At 38.0% G+C, this 17,855-nt stretch overlaps 1 protein-coding gene and 2 non-coding genes across 3 annotated transcripts; all 3 read left to right on the forward strand.

Annotated features, from left to right (window-relative positions):
• The first annotated feature begins 1,866 nt into the window (after window positions 1–1,866).
• Window positions 1,867–16,242, forward strand: LOC121317208 (mitochondrial import receptor subunit TOM20 homolog). The gene is made up of 5 exons (XM_041252893.1): window positions 1,867–2,113; window positions 4,266–4,312; window positions 4,734–4,815; window positions 6,919–7,061; window positions 15,542–16,242. Exons 1-5 carry the CDS (start codon window positions 1,990–1,992, stop codon window positions 15,584–15,586), a joined length of 441 nt encoding a protein of 146 aa, XP_041108827.1. The 5' UTR covers window positions 1,867–1,989; the 3' UTR covers window positions 15,587–16,242.
• On the forward strand, window positions 5,043–5,174 carry LOC121317774. Its single transcript, XR_005950536.1, has one exon. It is a non-coding gene; the product is annotated as a small nucleolar RNA SNORA14 (small nucleolar RNA).
• Window positions 14,001–14,137, forward strand: LOC121317775. The gene has a single exon (XR_005950537.1). It is a non-coding gene; the product is annotated as a small nucleolar RNA SNORA14 (small nucleolar RNA).
• Window positions 16,243–17,855: the final 1,613 nt, after the last annotated feature.

A 17,855-nucleotide genomic window follows, 5' to 3' on the forward strand; every position in this document is an offset into this window, starting at 1 on the left:
AGTAGGATACTTCTCTGGGGTCTTCAAGTGGGCACCTTTCATTCTCTGTGTTTCGTTGACTAGCCCACGACACCTCAAGAGGGCTCAACAGTTATTCTGGTGTCCCCCCCACTCAGCTCAGCCCAGCTTACTTACCTGTACATCAGCGTTGCTTTCTTTCTATTGTGCTTGAGATCCCCATCCAGAATCTTTCCATCTCAACCACAGCCAGTTGCTGCTCCTTTCTGCTGCTTCAGATAAGTTCTCTGTTCACTGTGGGACGCAACTCTTGACCACTGAACCCGAAGTCTCTGAGAAACCGGGTTGTAGAGTGTGCCACAAATCCTCGACAACCCGCCTCCACTGGGTAAACTTGGACTCTCCGTCCTCGCTGTTCCGCTTCAGCAGCTAGTTGAGCATACCAAAGTTTCTTCCTCTCATACGTCTCATCCACAGCATCTTCCCATGGCACTGTTAACGCCACCAGATGTGCAAGGCGTGCTGATCCAGACCACAAGACAATGTCTGGTCGAAGGTTAGTGGTGGCAATAAACCGTTGACCAACATCTACCAGCATCTTCCAGTCTCTAGCAGCTTACAGTTGTCCTGGGCAAGGCTTGGTTTTAACACCTTTTCTTGGTGGTTGCTCTCCTGGACAGAGGAATATTGTCTTTTGTGTGTAATGCTTTGATGGAACTGGTGGCAACTTATTAGTCAGGTTACGCTTGTCTTCCAAATCTAAGGCCAAACATCGCAGCATCTGGTCATGGCGCCAAGTAAACCGTCCTTGGCTAAGACCCTACTTACATCCTGTCAAAATGTGCCTTAATGTTGCAGGTGATGAACACAAAGGACATGAGGGATCCTCACCCACCCAGAGGTTGAGGTTCTGTGTTGATGGGAGAACATCATATGCTGATCTGATGAGGAAACTGATCCTGTTCTGTTCCATTGTCCATAGGTCTTGCCAGCCGATCTTGCGTTGTTCCACACTCTCCCATCTCATAACATATTGCTTGTTATGTTTGCCTATACAATATGTAGATAAATTGGCCAAAGTCAAATTAACACATTGCACCTCTCACAAGACATACACAGTATTGTTGAAATGGCCAAAACAAAACCTACCTCACCCAACCTGATACTAATAGTTTAAATAAGGTTTAAACAAGTCTCTCTTGAAAGTATTATTATTTTTTTGTTTTTGTAATGATGAGATACATGAAGCCAGGATGCAACTAGCATGTGTTAGTGCAGTATTAAGGCAGTACATGTACAGCCTGCTTCTCCTTCTGAGGAAGTGGGGGAAAAAAATCTATCTATCTATCTATCTATCTATCAATCAATCATCTGAGGGGTTTCTGTTCAGCACTACAAAACTAACTATTTTCCCGCGAAAAAAAAAAACAGTAATCCTATTGGTGGATACTTGACAGGACAAGGGGTGGGGCTGTCTGTGTTGCGCTTACTCAGATTCTGATTCGGTGTGTTATGTTAATCATGGCAGAGATTTCATGTTATTTATTTATTTATTTTTTTTGCTAAAACCGCCCAAAAAATAGACATCCCGCCTAGCATCACTTTCTGAAAAATTAAAACCCACCCAGTTGGCAACCATGAATGGCACTGCATGTCAATGCCATGCTGAATGACTCACAGGAGGACCCATATACGGGCGTTCAGTACAAGTGCCTGAAAATAATAATCTACTATACATATTTTATTAGGTTAGTCGTTAATGGGTATAAAAGAGAAACAGAAAGTAGGTTTAAAAATGCATTCATGTATATCGCGAGAACATAATGTTACACTAGGTCCCCCTCTTTTGTGTCTTTTTAATCAGGCTTTGAGCTGGAGACGCTCGAGGCACCGGTTGATGATGGAAGCGATGTAGGGCTGGGGTCCTTTTCAGCAGTGGAAGATGCGCAGCGAGTCGGGGTTATGTGCTTTCTCTGATTTATCCTGCGCTTCCAGTGTTCCTGTCGCTGAGACACCGTGCTGCTAAGAGACATGATGGGGGGAAAGACAAGTGCGATCGCCGCCGGGGTCTGTGGGGCCATCTTCATCGGCTACTGCATCTACTTCGACAGGAAAAGACGGAATGACCCCAACTTCAAGAACCGACTGCGGGAACGTGAGTCTCGCCTGCTGTGTGGGGGAACAAGGCCTGGGAGAGAGAGCATGTGAAGCTTGGTATCGGGAGGTTAACTCTGAAAGGGGGGTTAATCGTTATGTGTATAGAACTAAGTATTCAGTAATAAACAATTGATTGAGTTTAAGGTGCAATCCTTATACGACTATTTTGATTTAATTAGGTGACAAGGTGAAAATCCACCTAAAACTTCTTTAGCCTAAAGTCGAGGCAGTTCGTGGCATTCGCATATAGAAGAAGGCCACACTGTGCCTTGAATTCACAAGTCTTTACGTAAAGTTGGGGGTTAACTGTTTAGTATAGTATTACGTTATGAGGATTTGGTTGTTGCGTTACGTGAACGCAGAGCTTGACAGTAAGACCTAGAGGTTTTCATTGGACACGAGACCTTTTTGAAAAATTACACTGAACATTTTTCGCCCAGCCGTTGTTTTTTGTAGTGGTAGTAGTCTGTTTACACCAAGTATCCCTGTTTATTTTGTATGTCTCTTCTAGCGAGTTTTATTAATATATGGGTATTTACAGTATTACACATTTTGTACTTCGTGCCCCATCTGTATGTTAAGAGGCACGTTACATTCTGAATACAGAAAACTAGGGTTTGTGTAAACATGAGGAGCTGACACTCGGCAGCAGGTTACTCGGGTACGGACAAGTTGTAGGCCCAGGTGCTGGAATATGCTAGGAATAGATAGAAGTTTAATATATTTTATAAATGAAGCTATTATTACATTGTACTGTAATGTGGACCGTGTGCTCAGTTATGTGAACAATACATCTATTTAGAACACGAATTCATTTTTGTTCCCTGCTATCTTACGTTGTAACAGGGGTGATACAGATAGAATCGTTTGGCCAACAAGCGACCCAGTTAATCTAACTAGTTTTTTTTTTTTTTAAAGTCTTTCTTCAACAAAGCGTAAGTATATTCTTGACAACCAGCGTAAGTATAATCTTCTACCTGAATGCCACTGTATAGAGATGCAGTATATAACTTAACGTTGATTTATTTGGTGCCTTGACCAGTGCATCTTGCACATAAGCCCTTGTGGTCAATGGTCATGCATAGTACTGGTTGTCAGTACCAGCTGCTTGTTTGACCTTGAGGTGAGTTCCCTGACCTTGTATATGATACTTGTATAAGGTAGGAACTGGACCCTCCACATGAAATATGAAATGCATTAACCCAAGATGTCTACTTTGGTTCTGGTTATAAATGATTAAATTCACAACTCGAGAGAAAAAATAAAATAATAAAATACAGGGATGTTAAAAAGACTCAAATTACATAGTTTTGTTAGTCCCAGGTTTTACTAGATATTTCAGGATTGTCAGATTCAGTTTATAGTATGATCTGGAATCTGCTAAAATGCTATGCAATTGGAATGTTGTTGTTCAACCTGCAATACTTATCTATGTCTATACTGTAATAATGTAGTGTGCCTCTGTTGTGCATGCTTATGATACACCTGAATGAAAATGTTGCCCTGCAATTGTAACAGCAAAAGCTTATAAATAATACCTATTTTTTTTTTATTAAGTGCGGTTTATTGTACTGTGGTGAATGAGGCCAGATCATGGATTTAGGTAGTCTCAGGCTTGCCTCCACAGAAAACAAGAACAGTCGCATGGATTTCAATCTTGGCAATTTTGAATTGTCTGGTTGCTTTAATGTAGAAAGTTCCCTTTTCAATTCAGTGTATTGTTTTAAACCTACCCGCAGTTCACAATGAGCCTGAGACAAGAAAATTGCAAGAGCAAAATGTTCTTAGATTTATCCAAAGTGAAAAGTCTCTTTCTGAGTCTCTTTGCTATTTCACATGTAGGACAGTACTCTAGTTAAATGTATTGGTGTCTGGATTGAAGAACAAATTTTGGTCAATGTGTTACAGAAAATTCTTGGTGTTAGAGTGTTCAATAGGCTGATAACCTGACGTTTTTTCCGCCTTATGTCAAAAAACAAAAAAAAAAACAAAAAAAACCTTGCCTCCTAGAATTCTTCTGTGGTTTCTGTGCGTAAGATGCATAAAGATGCAAGTGTTGTTTTGACCAGATTGTTGGTCTTGCAAGATCTAGCTGCAGTGCCGTACTGAATACCTTTTAACATTTTATTTTTGTATTCCTTTTTCACCAGGTAGGAGAAAGCAGAAACTTGCTAAGGACAAAGCTGGTTTTTCCAGGGTAAGAAATGTTTTTATTTCATTTTAATTTATTTAAATTACTTAGTTAAAACGTATCTGACAAATATCTTAAACTGAAAGCAAATGATAACTTCTGTTTTTTGAGCTCAGAACTGCCCTTTGTGGGTGGCAGTTTTGTTCTTTTCAGTCTGCTTTGCATATGCTGCTTGACAAGAACACACCTTGGCTCCTACCTGACTTTGGCATAACTTCACAGTTTAAACATAGCTTTCAGTTTTGGCTTTTAAAATAGTTGTGTACTGTTCTTGAATTAAATGAATGCATCAAACTTTGACATGGTTTCCTAATAAATTACAAACAAATTTAAAGTGCACATGTGTTTTGTGTCATAATGTAGACGTGAATTGGGAATAATTCATTGTTGACCCTTTTTTTTTTTTTTTTTTTTTTTTAACTGATAGTTGCCAGATCTGAAAGATGCTGAAGCAGTTCAGAAATTCTTCCTTGAAGAAATTCAACTGGGAGAGGAATTATTAGCACAAGGTAGGACTGTTTTAATGATTTTCTTTTACACAAAATAAACTGTTTCCTGGAATAGTGATCTGTTGGTTTTCCAAATCCTAATTTGAATGTTAACTTGGGAAGAGGGAAAGGAACACCAATAAATGCACTGACTGGTAATACCTCTGTAACACGTATACAAAGTAAGCATATATGTGATTACACTAATAAGGCTACAGTAGAAAATATAGTACCTTTTCTTCAGGTTCATGCATTCTCCTAAACCCCCCAGTTGTTTATTGTAGCTGCTGGGACAAGAAAGAATGCCAGATCAAAATGTAGATGTATCCAAAGTGAAGAGTCTGTCTGTGTCTCTTTGCTATTTCACATCTAGGACATTGCCTCCCCACCTGCTATAATGTATAAAGTGTAACCCTTTTACTATAACTTTTTACTCCTGCTAAGAGATTTTCAGCTTGCATAAAACTTCAAACAAATCTTTGTACAGTATTCCCCATTTATGTATATATTGTTTAAGTGTTTAAAATTGGAGCTGCCAAATGTGGGTTGATTTGGACTGGGGCAGGTACATTTCACATACTAATATGCCCAAGTGGCGTATCACTTTGACGCTTGGGGTGAGCGAGGTGTGAGGTGGCAGTGCTGCCACATTCACAACTTTGCTCTTGGTAATCTTAGTTTATGTATGAGCATTAGAGATGCAACAGTTAATCAGTGCATTGATTACTGATTATCCATCAAATTTCCTGAGCTTCGATTATATATTGGTGAACCAATGCATCAAATTAGAGTGCAGTTTGAAGTAGCGGTGCACCGATAATCGGTAGCCTGTTGGCATTTCATTGATACAAGGAAAAAAAACACAATCGGTGATCGGCAGTTTTTGTTATTTTAGCTGATTTTAGTGTACACTTATGTTCACGTTTGAATTTCTTCCAGCACAGACTGTAATGTTTGTTCAGAAGTGCTTACTATACTAATGACGCAAGAACACTGAGACAGTCAGTCATTTTCCCAGTGCTGTGTAATGTGCAATTAACCTGCAGTAAATGTTTCAAAAGAGCAGGGTTTGGAATATTCTTAAATATCTAAAGACAACAATAGGATAGCAGAGTTGTGTGCAACAGAACAGATTTGATGCTGCATTAAATCCAACAATGAACTGTGAGTAGAATATTATTCTGATGCTTAAAAAAAAAAAAAAAAAAAAAAAAAGAGCTGTCTTTTGAATGTTGAAGAGACTGGAGTGTTCGCCTGCCTGTGCTGCTCAACATTCCTCCGAGTCCAAACAGAAAAACAAATCCTCTTAGTTAGCGCAGGCTGCCAGGTCATTATTATTATTATTATTATTATTATTATTATACAATTTATTTAAACGGCCTTTTGTAGTTTTTGTTGATCTTGCTTATCTGCATTGGTTGCAGGTGTATTCGGTGGCCTTTTGAAACAGGTGCTGTCTTTTTGTTAAGTAACAAATTCACTTTTGACTGCATTTTGTAACCAGAAACTTAATATTGTCAATTTTTTTATTTTTTTATTTAAGTGAACAATTTAAGTTGTGCTGCATAAGCAGTGTATGCTTAAAACAAATGTTTTGCAGTTGGCATTGTGTAGGCTACATTTTTTCTACTGTACAGTACAGGTAGAAGTTATAATACGCAGTGTTTGACAGCACCCCTAGTTTGAAGTCTCCCATTGCCAATTTGCATTAACTCTGATTATGTAGTTATGCACTTATATTAGTGCTAGTACTGTAGGTAGCCAACTTCAGCACATTGCTAGGATACAAACTTTTGGCCTCCTGAATAAAAAATTATTTGTTAAAATAGATTCTGTTTCAGTTGTACAAAGAATTGTAATACCTACTCCTGCATAGTGAGTGAAAAAAGTACTCAACTTTGCTCTTGGTAATCTGAATATGGAAACATATAGCAGCAACAAATCTAAATTAATTTCTTTGTTTACACACTATCTTGATTTCCTAGATGATTTTTGCAATGTATTTGTGTCTTTATCAATAGGAACAGCTGCTGTGTACTGTAAAGAGCAGAATTCTTTATTTCAAGTTACCCGATGTGCTTGTCTTTTGCCTGCTCACTTTCCCGTTTGTTGTCATCTGTTCAGGAGACTATGAGAAGGGGGTAGATCACTTGACGAACGCCATTGCTGTTTGCGGACAGCCTCAACAGTTATTACAGGTCCTACAGCAGACGCTTCCCCCACCAGTATTCCAGATGCTGCTAACCAAACTCCCAACCATCAGTCAGGTAGGTAACTGTATGTATAAGGTGGGCCAGTTTCCTTAAGAATACTAAAGAGTGTGACGAGGGTGGCAGGATGCTAGACAAAACCTATGACATCAAAACCGATTCATGATTTATTTCTTAAAGAGATCCAATGATAACGAACTGCAATGTACTGTAGTTTGAAACATACCGCTGGCTTAAAATAACGATCCACTGGTGCAGTAATGTATAATATGTACAGTGGTTTGCAGAAGTATTCACCCTCAACAATAATGTCACATTTTGTAATAATTTATGCAGTTTTTCAAACAAACGTTTTTTATTCAAAGCTGTAGGGGTTAAACTGAACACTGTTATGTAAGGAGTTTGTTAATGTTAGCAAAACTTAAAGAAAATGTACAATATGAAATTTACTGGTTGCATAAGTATTCAGCTCCTTAAGTCAGTACTTTGTAGAAGCACCTTTTGCAGCAATTACTGCTATGAGTCTTTTTGGATAGGTCTCTACACAGTAGGATGGTGAAATTTTTGCCCATTCTTTGCAGAAATATTGCTCCAGTTCTTAAGTTTGTTGGGGATCGTCGATGGACTGCAATCTTCAAGTCTCGCCATAAATTTGATTGGATTCTTTGACTGGGCAACTCAATAACATTAATTCTCTTCTTGTTCAACCACTCCAGTGTGGCTTTGGCTTTGTGCTTTGGGTCATTTTCTGGCTGAAATGACCTGATGGCTCAAACAGGTTTTCCTCAAGGATTTGCCTGTACTTTGCACCTTCCATTCTCCCCTCTTTCCTGACAGTGGTGTTGACTGGGTGATATGCAGTGTTGGGCTTGTGCCAGATATAACGCTTGGAATTTAGACTGAAAAGTGCAGTTTTTGTCTGGTCTGACCACAAAACCTGTTTCCACATGTCTGTTGTGTCATCAGCATGCTTTTTTGCAAACTCCATATATTCTTTAAGATGAGGCTTTTGAGTTATGGCATCTTTCTTGCCACCCATTCATACAGGCCAGTATTGTGTAGGTACGGCTTATTGTTGCTGTGTGAACACTGACTCCCATCTCAGACACAGAACTTTGCAGATCTCTCAAGGTCATTGTTGGCTTCAGAGTGACATCCCAAACCAGTTTCCTGCTTGCCCAGCTGCTCAGTTTGGGAGGGCGGCCTGATCTGGGTAGTGTCTGGGTGGTATGATGCATCTTCCACTTCTTAATGATGGACTTCACTGTGCTGAGAGGGATAATTAATCGGCACCTTTTTGAAAATGTTTTTTAACCTTTCTCCTGCTCTGTGCCTCTGCCACTTTATCCCTGACTTGTTTCGAAAGCTCCTTGGTCTTCATGATTGCTTTGTTGCTATGTGAGCTGCGGCTTAAGTCTTTATGTACCTGAGGGAAATTATCTACAAGTTAAACCACTTTGAGTACACACAGGCTGAAACCATTTCACTAAATGTGACTTTTCAAACAAATCATTTGCACCTCAGCTGATTTAGGCCTACAGTAGCAAAGGGGTTGAATACTTATGAATACTTGAATACTTAATCTGTTTTTCCCTGTAAATCTTAGTGTCGGGAAAGTTTGTGAGCCCCTTAGGATTTTTACATATTTCAAATCTAAAATGTTATTAGATCTTAATCTGAGTTCTAATAATAGATAGATAACCTGATTAAACAAATGACACAAAAACATGGTAGTTTTTCAACATTTATTTATCCACAAATGATTTATCATTCAATATCCATGTGTGAAAAAGTATGTGAACCTTTAGATTTTGTAACTGATGGCACCCCCTTGAGCAGCAATGACTTCAACTAAGCATTTCCCGTAACTATTGGTCAGTCTCTCACATCTGTTTTGAAGAATTTTGGCCCATTCCTCCTTACAGAACTGCTTCATCTCGATGGCATTTGAGGGCTTCCTTGCATGGACAGCTCGCTTCAGGTCCTGCTGCAACATTTCGATGGGGTTTAGATCCGGTCTTTGACTAGGCCATTCTAAAATGCAGAATTTCTTCTTCTGCAGCCATTCTTTTGTAGATCTGCTTGTATGTTTAGGATCATTGTCTTGCTGCATGACCCACTTTCGGTTCAGCTTCAGCTCACGGACAGATGGCCTGACATTCTCCTCTAGAATCTTCTGATACAATGCAGAATTCGTGGTTGTGTCAATGATGGCAAGCCATCCAGGTCCTGAGGCAGCAAAGCAGCCCCAAAAACCATCACACACCCACCACCATGCTTGTCGATTGGGATGAGGTTCTTCGGTTCGAACGCAGTGTTTGGTTTTCGCCAAAGGTAACATTTGTCATTGAGGCCAAAAAGTTAGTCTGTCAAGAGAATATTGTTCCGGAAGCCTTGTGGATCATCGTTGTGCTCTTTGAACTTCAGATGGGCGGCAATGTTCTTTTTAGAGAGCAGTGGTTTCCTCCTGGCTGTGCTTCCATGAACACCATTCTTGTTCAGTCTTTTTCCGATAGGTGAGTCATGAACATTTGCATTAGCCAAGGCGAGAGTGGCCTGCATATCCTTGGATGTTACTCTGGGGGTTCTTTGTGACTTCCTTGCTGATTTTCCAGTTTGTTCTTGGAGAGATTTTGGTAGGACGACTGCTCCTGGGTAGAGTGACTGTGGTCTTGAACTCTCTCCATTTGTAGACTATCATTCTGACAGTGGATTAGTGGAGCCCCAAATCTTTAAATGGTTTTGTAACCCTTTCTAGACTGATGAGCATCAATAACTTTTTCTGAGGTCCTCAGATTTCTTTTGATCATGGCATGATGTGTTTTCACAGACCTGTATGGTGAAGACCAAACTCAAAGTTTCTGGTCTTTGTATAGGTTCGGGCCTCCCAAACTCACCCCTGAAGATCTACCTAATTATTTAAACACCTGATTCTAATTATCACCTTAATTGAGCTGATAAAACCAGGGTTCACTTACTTTTTCACATACCCTGAATTTTAATTACTCATTGTCTAATTCATACATCATTTTGTTTCAAAAGACATGGAATTTTTTAATATAAACTCTATTGGATAGTTAAGAAAAGACTAGTTTTGATTCAAGAAGGCTATCCTGGTAAAACTATAGAATTTCCATAATTATTGGAGTTCACAAACTTTCTCGGCACTGTACTTATTTATATTCTATATGTATTTTTTAACTTTATCAGTGTGGAGTAGTTTGTGTAAATTCTGCATGTAAAGTCTAATTTGAAAGCATTGTGGAGTACGCTTAGGTGTAGAACAGGGCTTTAAATGAACCTTTCCATGCACTAGCCACCCTGGCTAGTGGGTGGAAGAATCCACATACAACACAGATTTTACCAGCCAGCGTCGTTCCAGGGGGGTAATGATGACAAAAGAAAATGCAAAAATAAGTCTCAACAGGGTCTGAAACAATCTGCCTCATGAGTGAAGACATAGCTTCTGAGATGTGTTGGGCATCTGCCCTCTCCACAGTTTGCATGTCAACAAACTGTACAGTTACCAGCCCTTTCTGGCAGAATCATACATATACTAGCTCCTCTTCTATGACAGCGCTATCGGTTGAACCATCTGACATCACTGACAGGATCTTTTGCACCTTTTATTTTCTCTTGCAGTTGCTTTCTTTCTACCTCAGCAATGTAGTGCATAAATACTCTTGCTTATTTATCATTCTTAGATTTAGCCCTGTCTGATCAACCCTATATTAAAAATTATTTAAATAAAAAAAAAAAAAGAAAAAAATGGACTGATATGACTCATATGTTTTTTCAAGCTTTAAAACAAGTCAGTTCAAGATGCAATTGATTACAGTAAATTCACCAAAGTTAATCTTAAATTCCAAATAAGAATTTACTTGATTTTAACATGATTGCCTTATAGTTTACTATTTAAATCCCTTTTTCAGAGTTTGTAGTATGGCTGCAACAAAGGGTAGATTTTTTTATTTAAATCACCGTTCCAAACGGATTATCAGTCAGTCACATTTTACTAATAATACTAATAATATGAACTTAGAATTGTAATGTGACCCCAGAGATTGGATGTGCCTCCATGATAAATGCTTGCATAGTTTGCATTCAACTTTTTTTTTTTTTTTTGGTCATCTGGGCATTTAACAAAAAAAATCCCAAACAGCAGAGGGGTTTTGAGACATTTCTTTTGATACAGCTTTCAATTATACAGTGCTTTGCTGTTGATGGCGAATGAAGAAATTTGCCTCTGGAGGGGGGGAGGGACGGACGGTGCTCAGTTTTTCGAAATTCAAATTATTAGCGTATATTTTGTATGTTTCAAACATGTTCTACCATAGCACTTTTCTTACACTGTCTTGTACACTAGATATTTGGTACATGTTTTACTGAAGCACTACAACTGCTATAGGTACCTCCCTATGCTTTGGCATAATAATGTAACCTGCTTCATACATGACAGCAGTGCCATGTAGAGTTGCTATGTATAACGATTTGGTGTTGGATTTTATTACAACAACTTTTGTTTAGATAATATGCATTCTACAAATCAAAAGATTGAATTTTGCATGCAAGTGACTTTTAATGTGTTATTTAGAGTATTCACACGTTGTCAAACTATTTCTATTAACAGAAAAAAAAGTGTGTGTGGTGTCTGACGAACCTTTGAAGGTTTAAAACAATCTTCTAATTCCTGGCTAGCGAACAAACCTTCTAATAGAGCCCTAGTTTGTAGCACACACAATATTATGCTTTGTTATTATTATAATTATTATGATTGAAAATAGTGGATGTGGCTGTATTTAAAAAATAAATAAATAAATAAATAAATAATAATAATAATGGGTTGAACCTGGGGCACTTTGTAATATACAAAGTGTTTAAAACAGCAGTTGCTGTGTTTATAATTTAAACTTCACTGGTTACACTTTCAGTGAGGTTAAAATACTCAAGTTGATTGCATTTGTTCAGCAATTGATACCTATGCATTCTCCTTTTTCATCTGATCTTTGTAATTAACTCTATCGACTGCATATAATCTTAGATAAACGTTGAACAGCTTCTCGACAAGCAACCTGTCATCCATTTTGCTGTTGTAATAACCATAGCGACAAGGTCAAAGTTCAGTTGATTTGAACTGTCAGCGACTGCAGTTTGAGCAGGGTGATTGCTGGTAGAAAGTATAAACTGCATGGCGACAAGACAGCGATGATCACAGGTCACCTTGATCTTCAACAACAGTCGAGCGATGGAATATAAACCGGCCTTAACACTTTGACTGCCATGTTTTCCTGTACAATGTTGTCGTTCATCAATGTTCCGCATGATTTTGTAATGGTTTAGGAAGTACAAACTATATACAGTCAGTTTTCTTCAATGTGCACAATTTATTTACAGGCTGTTTGCCAGGAATACAAACCTGTCGTCCTGCTCTGAATACAAGGTGGCACGCTTTTTTGTTAGTTTACATTTGATACACAGAGGGTTGTACTTACAAAGCATTTTCAAAACTAATTCATTGGTAGGATGGGACCAGCAAATCAGATTCTAGTTAACATGAGCAGGAAAAGAAGAGCACGCCCACTGCTTGTCTAAGAGAAATACTGTAAATAGCAAGGCAGGGCATTCGGTGCAGTTAACATGATAAACTAAAATCGTGTTTTTAATGCGTGTTATGATAATGTAATGATTGAATCGATTATCCAGTATTTATATCAATGTATCTAATGAGGAATGGAATCCATCGAAAAATAGATTTTTAATTTAATCGTAGCAGCCCTAATAAACAGGGATCCTGGGAATCGGTTTGCTGCGGAATAACAAGTGTTCTATGCTGTCAGAAATATTTGTTTTACATTTGTAAAAACCATGCAAGGTGTTTTTTTGTTGTTTATAACCAAATCAGTACACTTATCATATATAATCACAGGTAATTTTACTTTAAATTTAGTAAACATATTTGTTCAGTAAAACTGCTTCTGGTGCACGAGACACACTCCCGTCACATTCATGCTTAAACGTAGCTGTAGTTTACTTCAGTGTGTTTTTACTACAAGCAGCTGTTTTAAAGATGCCAAAAACCAATAAAAATCACCCCTAAAGATTGGATCACTGAGTTTGGCAATAGCTATCCAGGTGACAAAGACTAACTCTAGATAGACTAACACAAATACAATTTTTTTTGGTTTTTATTATTAGTACAGATGTATTTGTAAATGTGGCAGGCTGGCGAGTGGACAGAGGCCCAGAGACAGACTGCAGTTCAAAAAAATATATACTTTTATTATAAATTAACGCAAAATAAACGTGCACAAGGGCAAAAGAAAGATGTTTAAACACAAATACCTAAACAAAGAAAACAAAACTTACAAAAATAAGGTTTCCAGGCTGGGCAATGCCTTCACTGGATTAAAATTTCAAAACCACAAACCACCAAAAAACCACCAACCTGCTTCCTCAGCTCCCTCTTCCCCTATGAGAAGCAGAGGCCTCCTTTTATGTCAGATGGCTGGGTGCTGATTGATCATTAATTAACCTAATCAACCCCAGCCACCTGAACATAATAAACCCAGGCAGGTAGGGGAAATTAACCCCATCCCTGCCAATTTAAAAAGGGCAGAGCTTTGCTCTGCCACAGTAATGTTTAAAGTAAAATAGTGTGTTTCTTTATATTATTGATTGATGACACTCTGGTGAACTTGTAACTTCCTTCGAATTTGAAAGTGTGACAATAAATACTTCCTGTAAAAAATCATTCAATAGTACTGTTTGTCTATCTTATAATCTGACCCGGGGGGTGGGGGGGGTCACTCAATTTTAGCCTTTTATTTTAATTGCAGGGTTTTTTTTTATTGCGGAAAACTGGTATCCCTGGTGATAAGTTAACGTGTTGACACCTGAACATATACACTTTAACATTAAGTAATTTGAATTGAATCCACAATACAGACTTTTCTGTCTTCTGAAAAATGTCTGTTTCTGGGATTTAAGTTCAAGCCAGAGCATTCTTTTAAACCCCCTATAGTTTGATAGCTGCTAGGACAAGAAGGAATGCAAGAGCAACATGCACCTGGATGTATCCAAAGTGAAGAGTCTCTAACAGTGCCTCTTTGCTATTTCAAGTCTGTGACATTACTCTAGTATAATATCAGGAAACGGCTGAATTCAGATTCACTCGAAGGCCAGAGTTGAGTACCACTGCGCCCAGAGCAGTGGTACCCTTAATTGAACTAATCATTTGCATAATTAAACCTTTTTACAGATTTCAAGTTAGCTATAACATTTTATAAGTAACTTGAACTGTGCAACTGTTTAAGAGCTGAGAACAGTTAAGGTCTAATTAAGCAGATTATTAGTTCAATTAAAGGTACCACTGCTCTAGGCACAGTGGTACTCAACTCTGGCCTTCGATTGAATCCAGTCTAGTTTTTTACGCCAAGCAGGTTGAGGGCGAGAGTTGAATACCACTGCAAACCAGTAGTTACTCTATAATGCATCTAACTTATATTTAAGGTTTGAGAAAATGCTTTGAAAATCTGCCCACTGTATCACTTTTAAAGGGGAAGTCATTATAGACTACTCCTGATTTAATTTACCATCAATTGTCATTAAAAACAAACAAACAAAAAAAAAAACGGATGAAATAAATTTCCTGACGCAGTAATTTTCTACATGGTCCCACAGAAATTTTGCAGTCGCTTATTGTAAATTACTTTTTATAATACAAATTCACATAATCCTTTGCAGACAGACCATTATAATTGATTGACATAATTGCATACAACACGGTGGCAAGTGTTTTGTTGTTTTTTTACTTTTAAGTTAACATAAAAGCCTTCATCAGACAATCCAAAACGCAGTTAATCAAGTCTGTAAGTCAAAAGTGATACAGTGCTCCCCCTTTATAAGGCAGCCCTTCGTACTGTGTCACAAGTTATAAGGCGGTACGGTCATGGCTCCCATTTGCCCCATGATTCCATTACACTAACACTAGTATTCTCGTTATAAGGCGGAACACAAACAGCACGGTCTCTTAACTATGGCTCCCGACTACAGCGTTAAAGGGGGAGCATTGTGTTTTATTGAGGTTTTTTGTTTCCTGTCGGGAGATTCAGCAATCGCAAGCACAAAGCTTACCTGAAATCCTACAAAATCAACCACAATGTTCATAAACTCAAAAAGAAATTAACAGAATATTCATAGACAAACTAAATCAAAACACATTTTCACTGAAGCCCCAAAGCCCAGAGGTACTTTACCTGTATGTGGTACAGCATTTCAGTATCTATGGTTTAGATTAGCATATGCCATGGCTTCAAAGCACAAGTATTACCGGAGACCATACCAAATTGCTTTACAAAGACATTTCAGTGTTACTGTGACTCCTGATAATAGGTATAAGACATTTTTTGCTGGTCCCTTGGAATGCATATTAATTAGTTGACTATATATCGTCTGAATAACATTAAGTTTAGGTAACAAGTGTTGTGTCAGTAGATAATTTGGCTGCTAATGCCCCGATTCTGTCCTGATTTTTCCAGCGTATTGTGAGCGCACAGAGCCTAGCTGAAGATGACATCGAGTAAGAGATGACAAGCCGGGGTGCAAACTGCAAAGAAGCGGTCCTTCAATATCTCGCCCAACTCCACAGCAGGAGCCTCCAGGAGAAAACTAAAACTCAACGGGCAGCTTTGGCTCCGGGAGAAGTAGATTGATTCTTCTGTAACCCTCATTCAGATGTATTTGGTTTCACTTGTATGTATTTTTCCCTGACCTGATGTTTTTATACTTTCCATCAGATTGAGTAAATATTTGTCCCTGTCTTAAACCATGTAATTTGTTTTTAGGCAATCTACAGTCATACTGTAGCCCAGAACGGTCATATGTAATATTGTACATAAGACTTGTAATGTAGAATTTACCATGAATTCAAAACCCCTGTTTTTTTTAGTCTTGTTTGCTTTTGGCATGAAACACAAATATGGAAATACCCATGGAAACCCAGTTTTTATTTGCATACAAATGTTAATGATAAAGAATGTTATTGAAATACATATTGTATTGCTACTTGACAGTTGTCATAACAGTTTCTGTAGACAATTTCAGGCATGTGGTTCTAGAAATGGGCTATTTCATAGGGGAACTATTGACAGTTTCACAAATTCTGGAAGTGTGAAGTGAATTATTGCTTCTGTTATGTAAAGTGGTCACTTTGTGAATAAACGATGCACGTTACTGGTGAGTACACTGTGTGGGTATTCCATTGTTTAATCCAACACTATGGGCCTTATTTTGAAAACTTGGCAAGTGATTTTCCTTACTTTTTAATTGAGATTTACTCAACATAAGTTACCAAGCTGTTTCTTATTCATTCCATAAGGACAATCCTCTGTAGCATTCTAACCACCTATGACTTTTATTTTTAACCCTTTGCGGTCCATTTATTCAGTGACTGTCGGGTGCGTCGTGTCCAATTTATTTTCACACATGCGCTGTTTAAAAGTAATTTTTTATTCAAAGTGAAAACAGGTTTAAAAGGCACTGCATATCAACAGGACACTCAGTACTGCATCTCCAGCCCTGCCCCACACTGTGTATTTGTCACATACCTCTTCATAGTCATGCATACTGATAAATTTTCTCCTGATCACTCATATCGCCAAACTCCTCAATAATGCGATCCTAGTCATTGTTTTATTACTATCACACCTCAAAAAGCCTGCCAAATGTCTGGGATATTCTTTGAGCGCTGGATGCGGAAGCAGCTATCTTGTTTGTTTGTCCATGTTAGCTTTGTAGTACAAGGACTATGTGTATTGCTCAGATCTGACCCTTTATTTTCAGCTTCTCTCTCATCCTATCGGTCTCACTCGACCATTTGAAAGGTTTTATCAGCTTTTTCCGGAGAAAAATTGACTAGAGACCTGTGCTTGACGTCTTTTTGATGTCAGCAGGTCCGACATCACACCGGAAAGGGAAAATTGTAATGTCGAATATAATGTCTTTATATTGACGGGCACACACAACGTTATAAAAAGGATGTTAACCGTTTACTTTATAGATTTAAAGTGGCTTCATGAGAAGTATTAAATATGCTGCTTTTATGTTGTAATTGAACATGTACTTTTAAAAAAAAGTGATTAAGATAATTACAGAATATATCTCAAATCTGTGCCCAGATTCATGTTCCCTGGATCAAATTCAATAAAAAAATACATGGTTTAAAAATCTCGGTTGCAAAAATATTGAAATGTGTACCAGTAGTTAAATAATGCCAGCTACAGCCTACAGGGAGTATGTGTGGCTTGCTGCTTTTAATGTATTACTGAGATCAAGCTAATTTTTACATTCCGAGTGGCTTTGGGTTCTGCAGGTGGTACTTTTTAAAGGGTGATAACTAAAGCTTTATAATTAATTCTTATGTTTTCTCAAATTCAATAACAGGTAGTTAAGACTATGACTTTTATTCACATGTGAGCTTGCTTGCTCGCTCTCTCTCTCTCTCACTCATGGTGTATACAATACCGTTCTGTGTCTTACTGATTTATTTATAATTGTGAGCCCCACAAGCACGTTGAATCAAGGTACAGGAAATTGAGCTGTTTTGTTTTTCTATATACATGACTGTTCTAGGTTTACTTTTATTATTATTTAGCAGATGCCTTTATCCAAAGCGACTTACAGAAAATTAAACAAAATTAAACAAAAATTAAAATAAAAAGATAAATTACAGGCAATAAAAATGCAAACACATCAACAATATATGCAAAATAAATAAAGGAAAAAAAATACAATGACACAAATAGGAATTGAGAAATAGTTTGAATAAGTGAGTTTTGAGAAGGCGGTAAGCAG

Source organism: Polyodon spathula, chromosome 6 (assembly GCF_017654505.1).
Source record: "Polyodon spathula isolate WHYD16114869_AA chromosome 6, ASM1765450v1, whole genome shotgun sequence".
NCBI lineage: Eukaryota > Metazoa > Chordata > Actinopteri > Acipenseriformes > Polyodontidae > Polyodon > Polyodon spathula.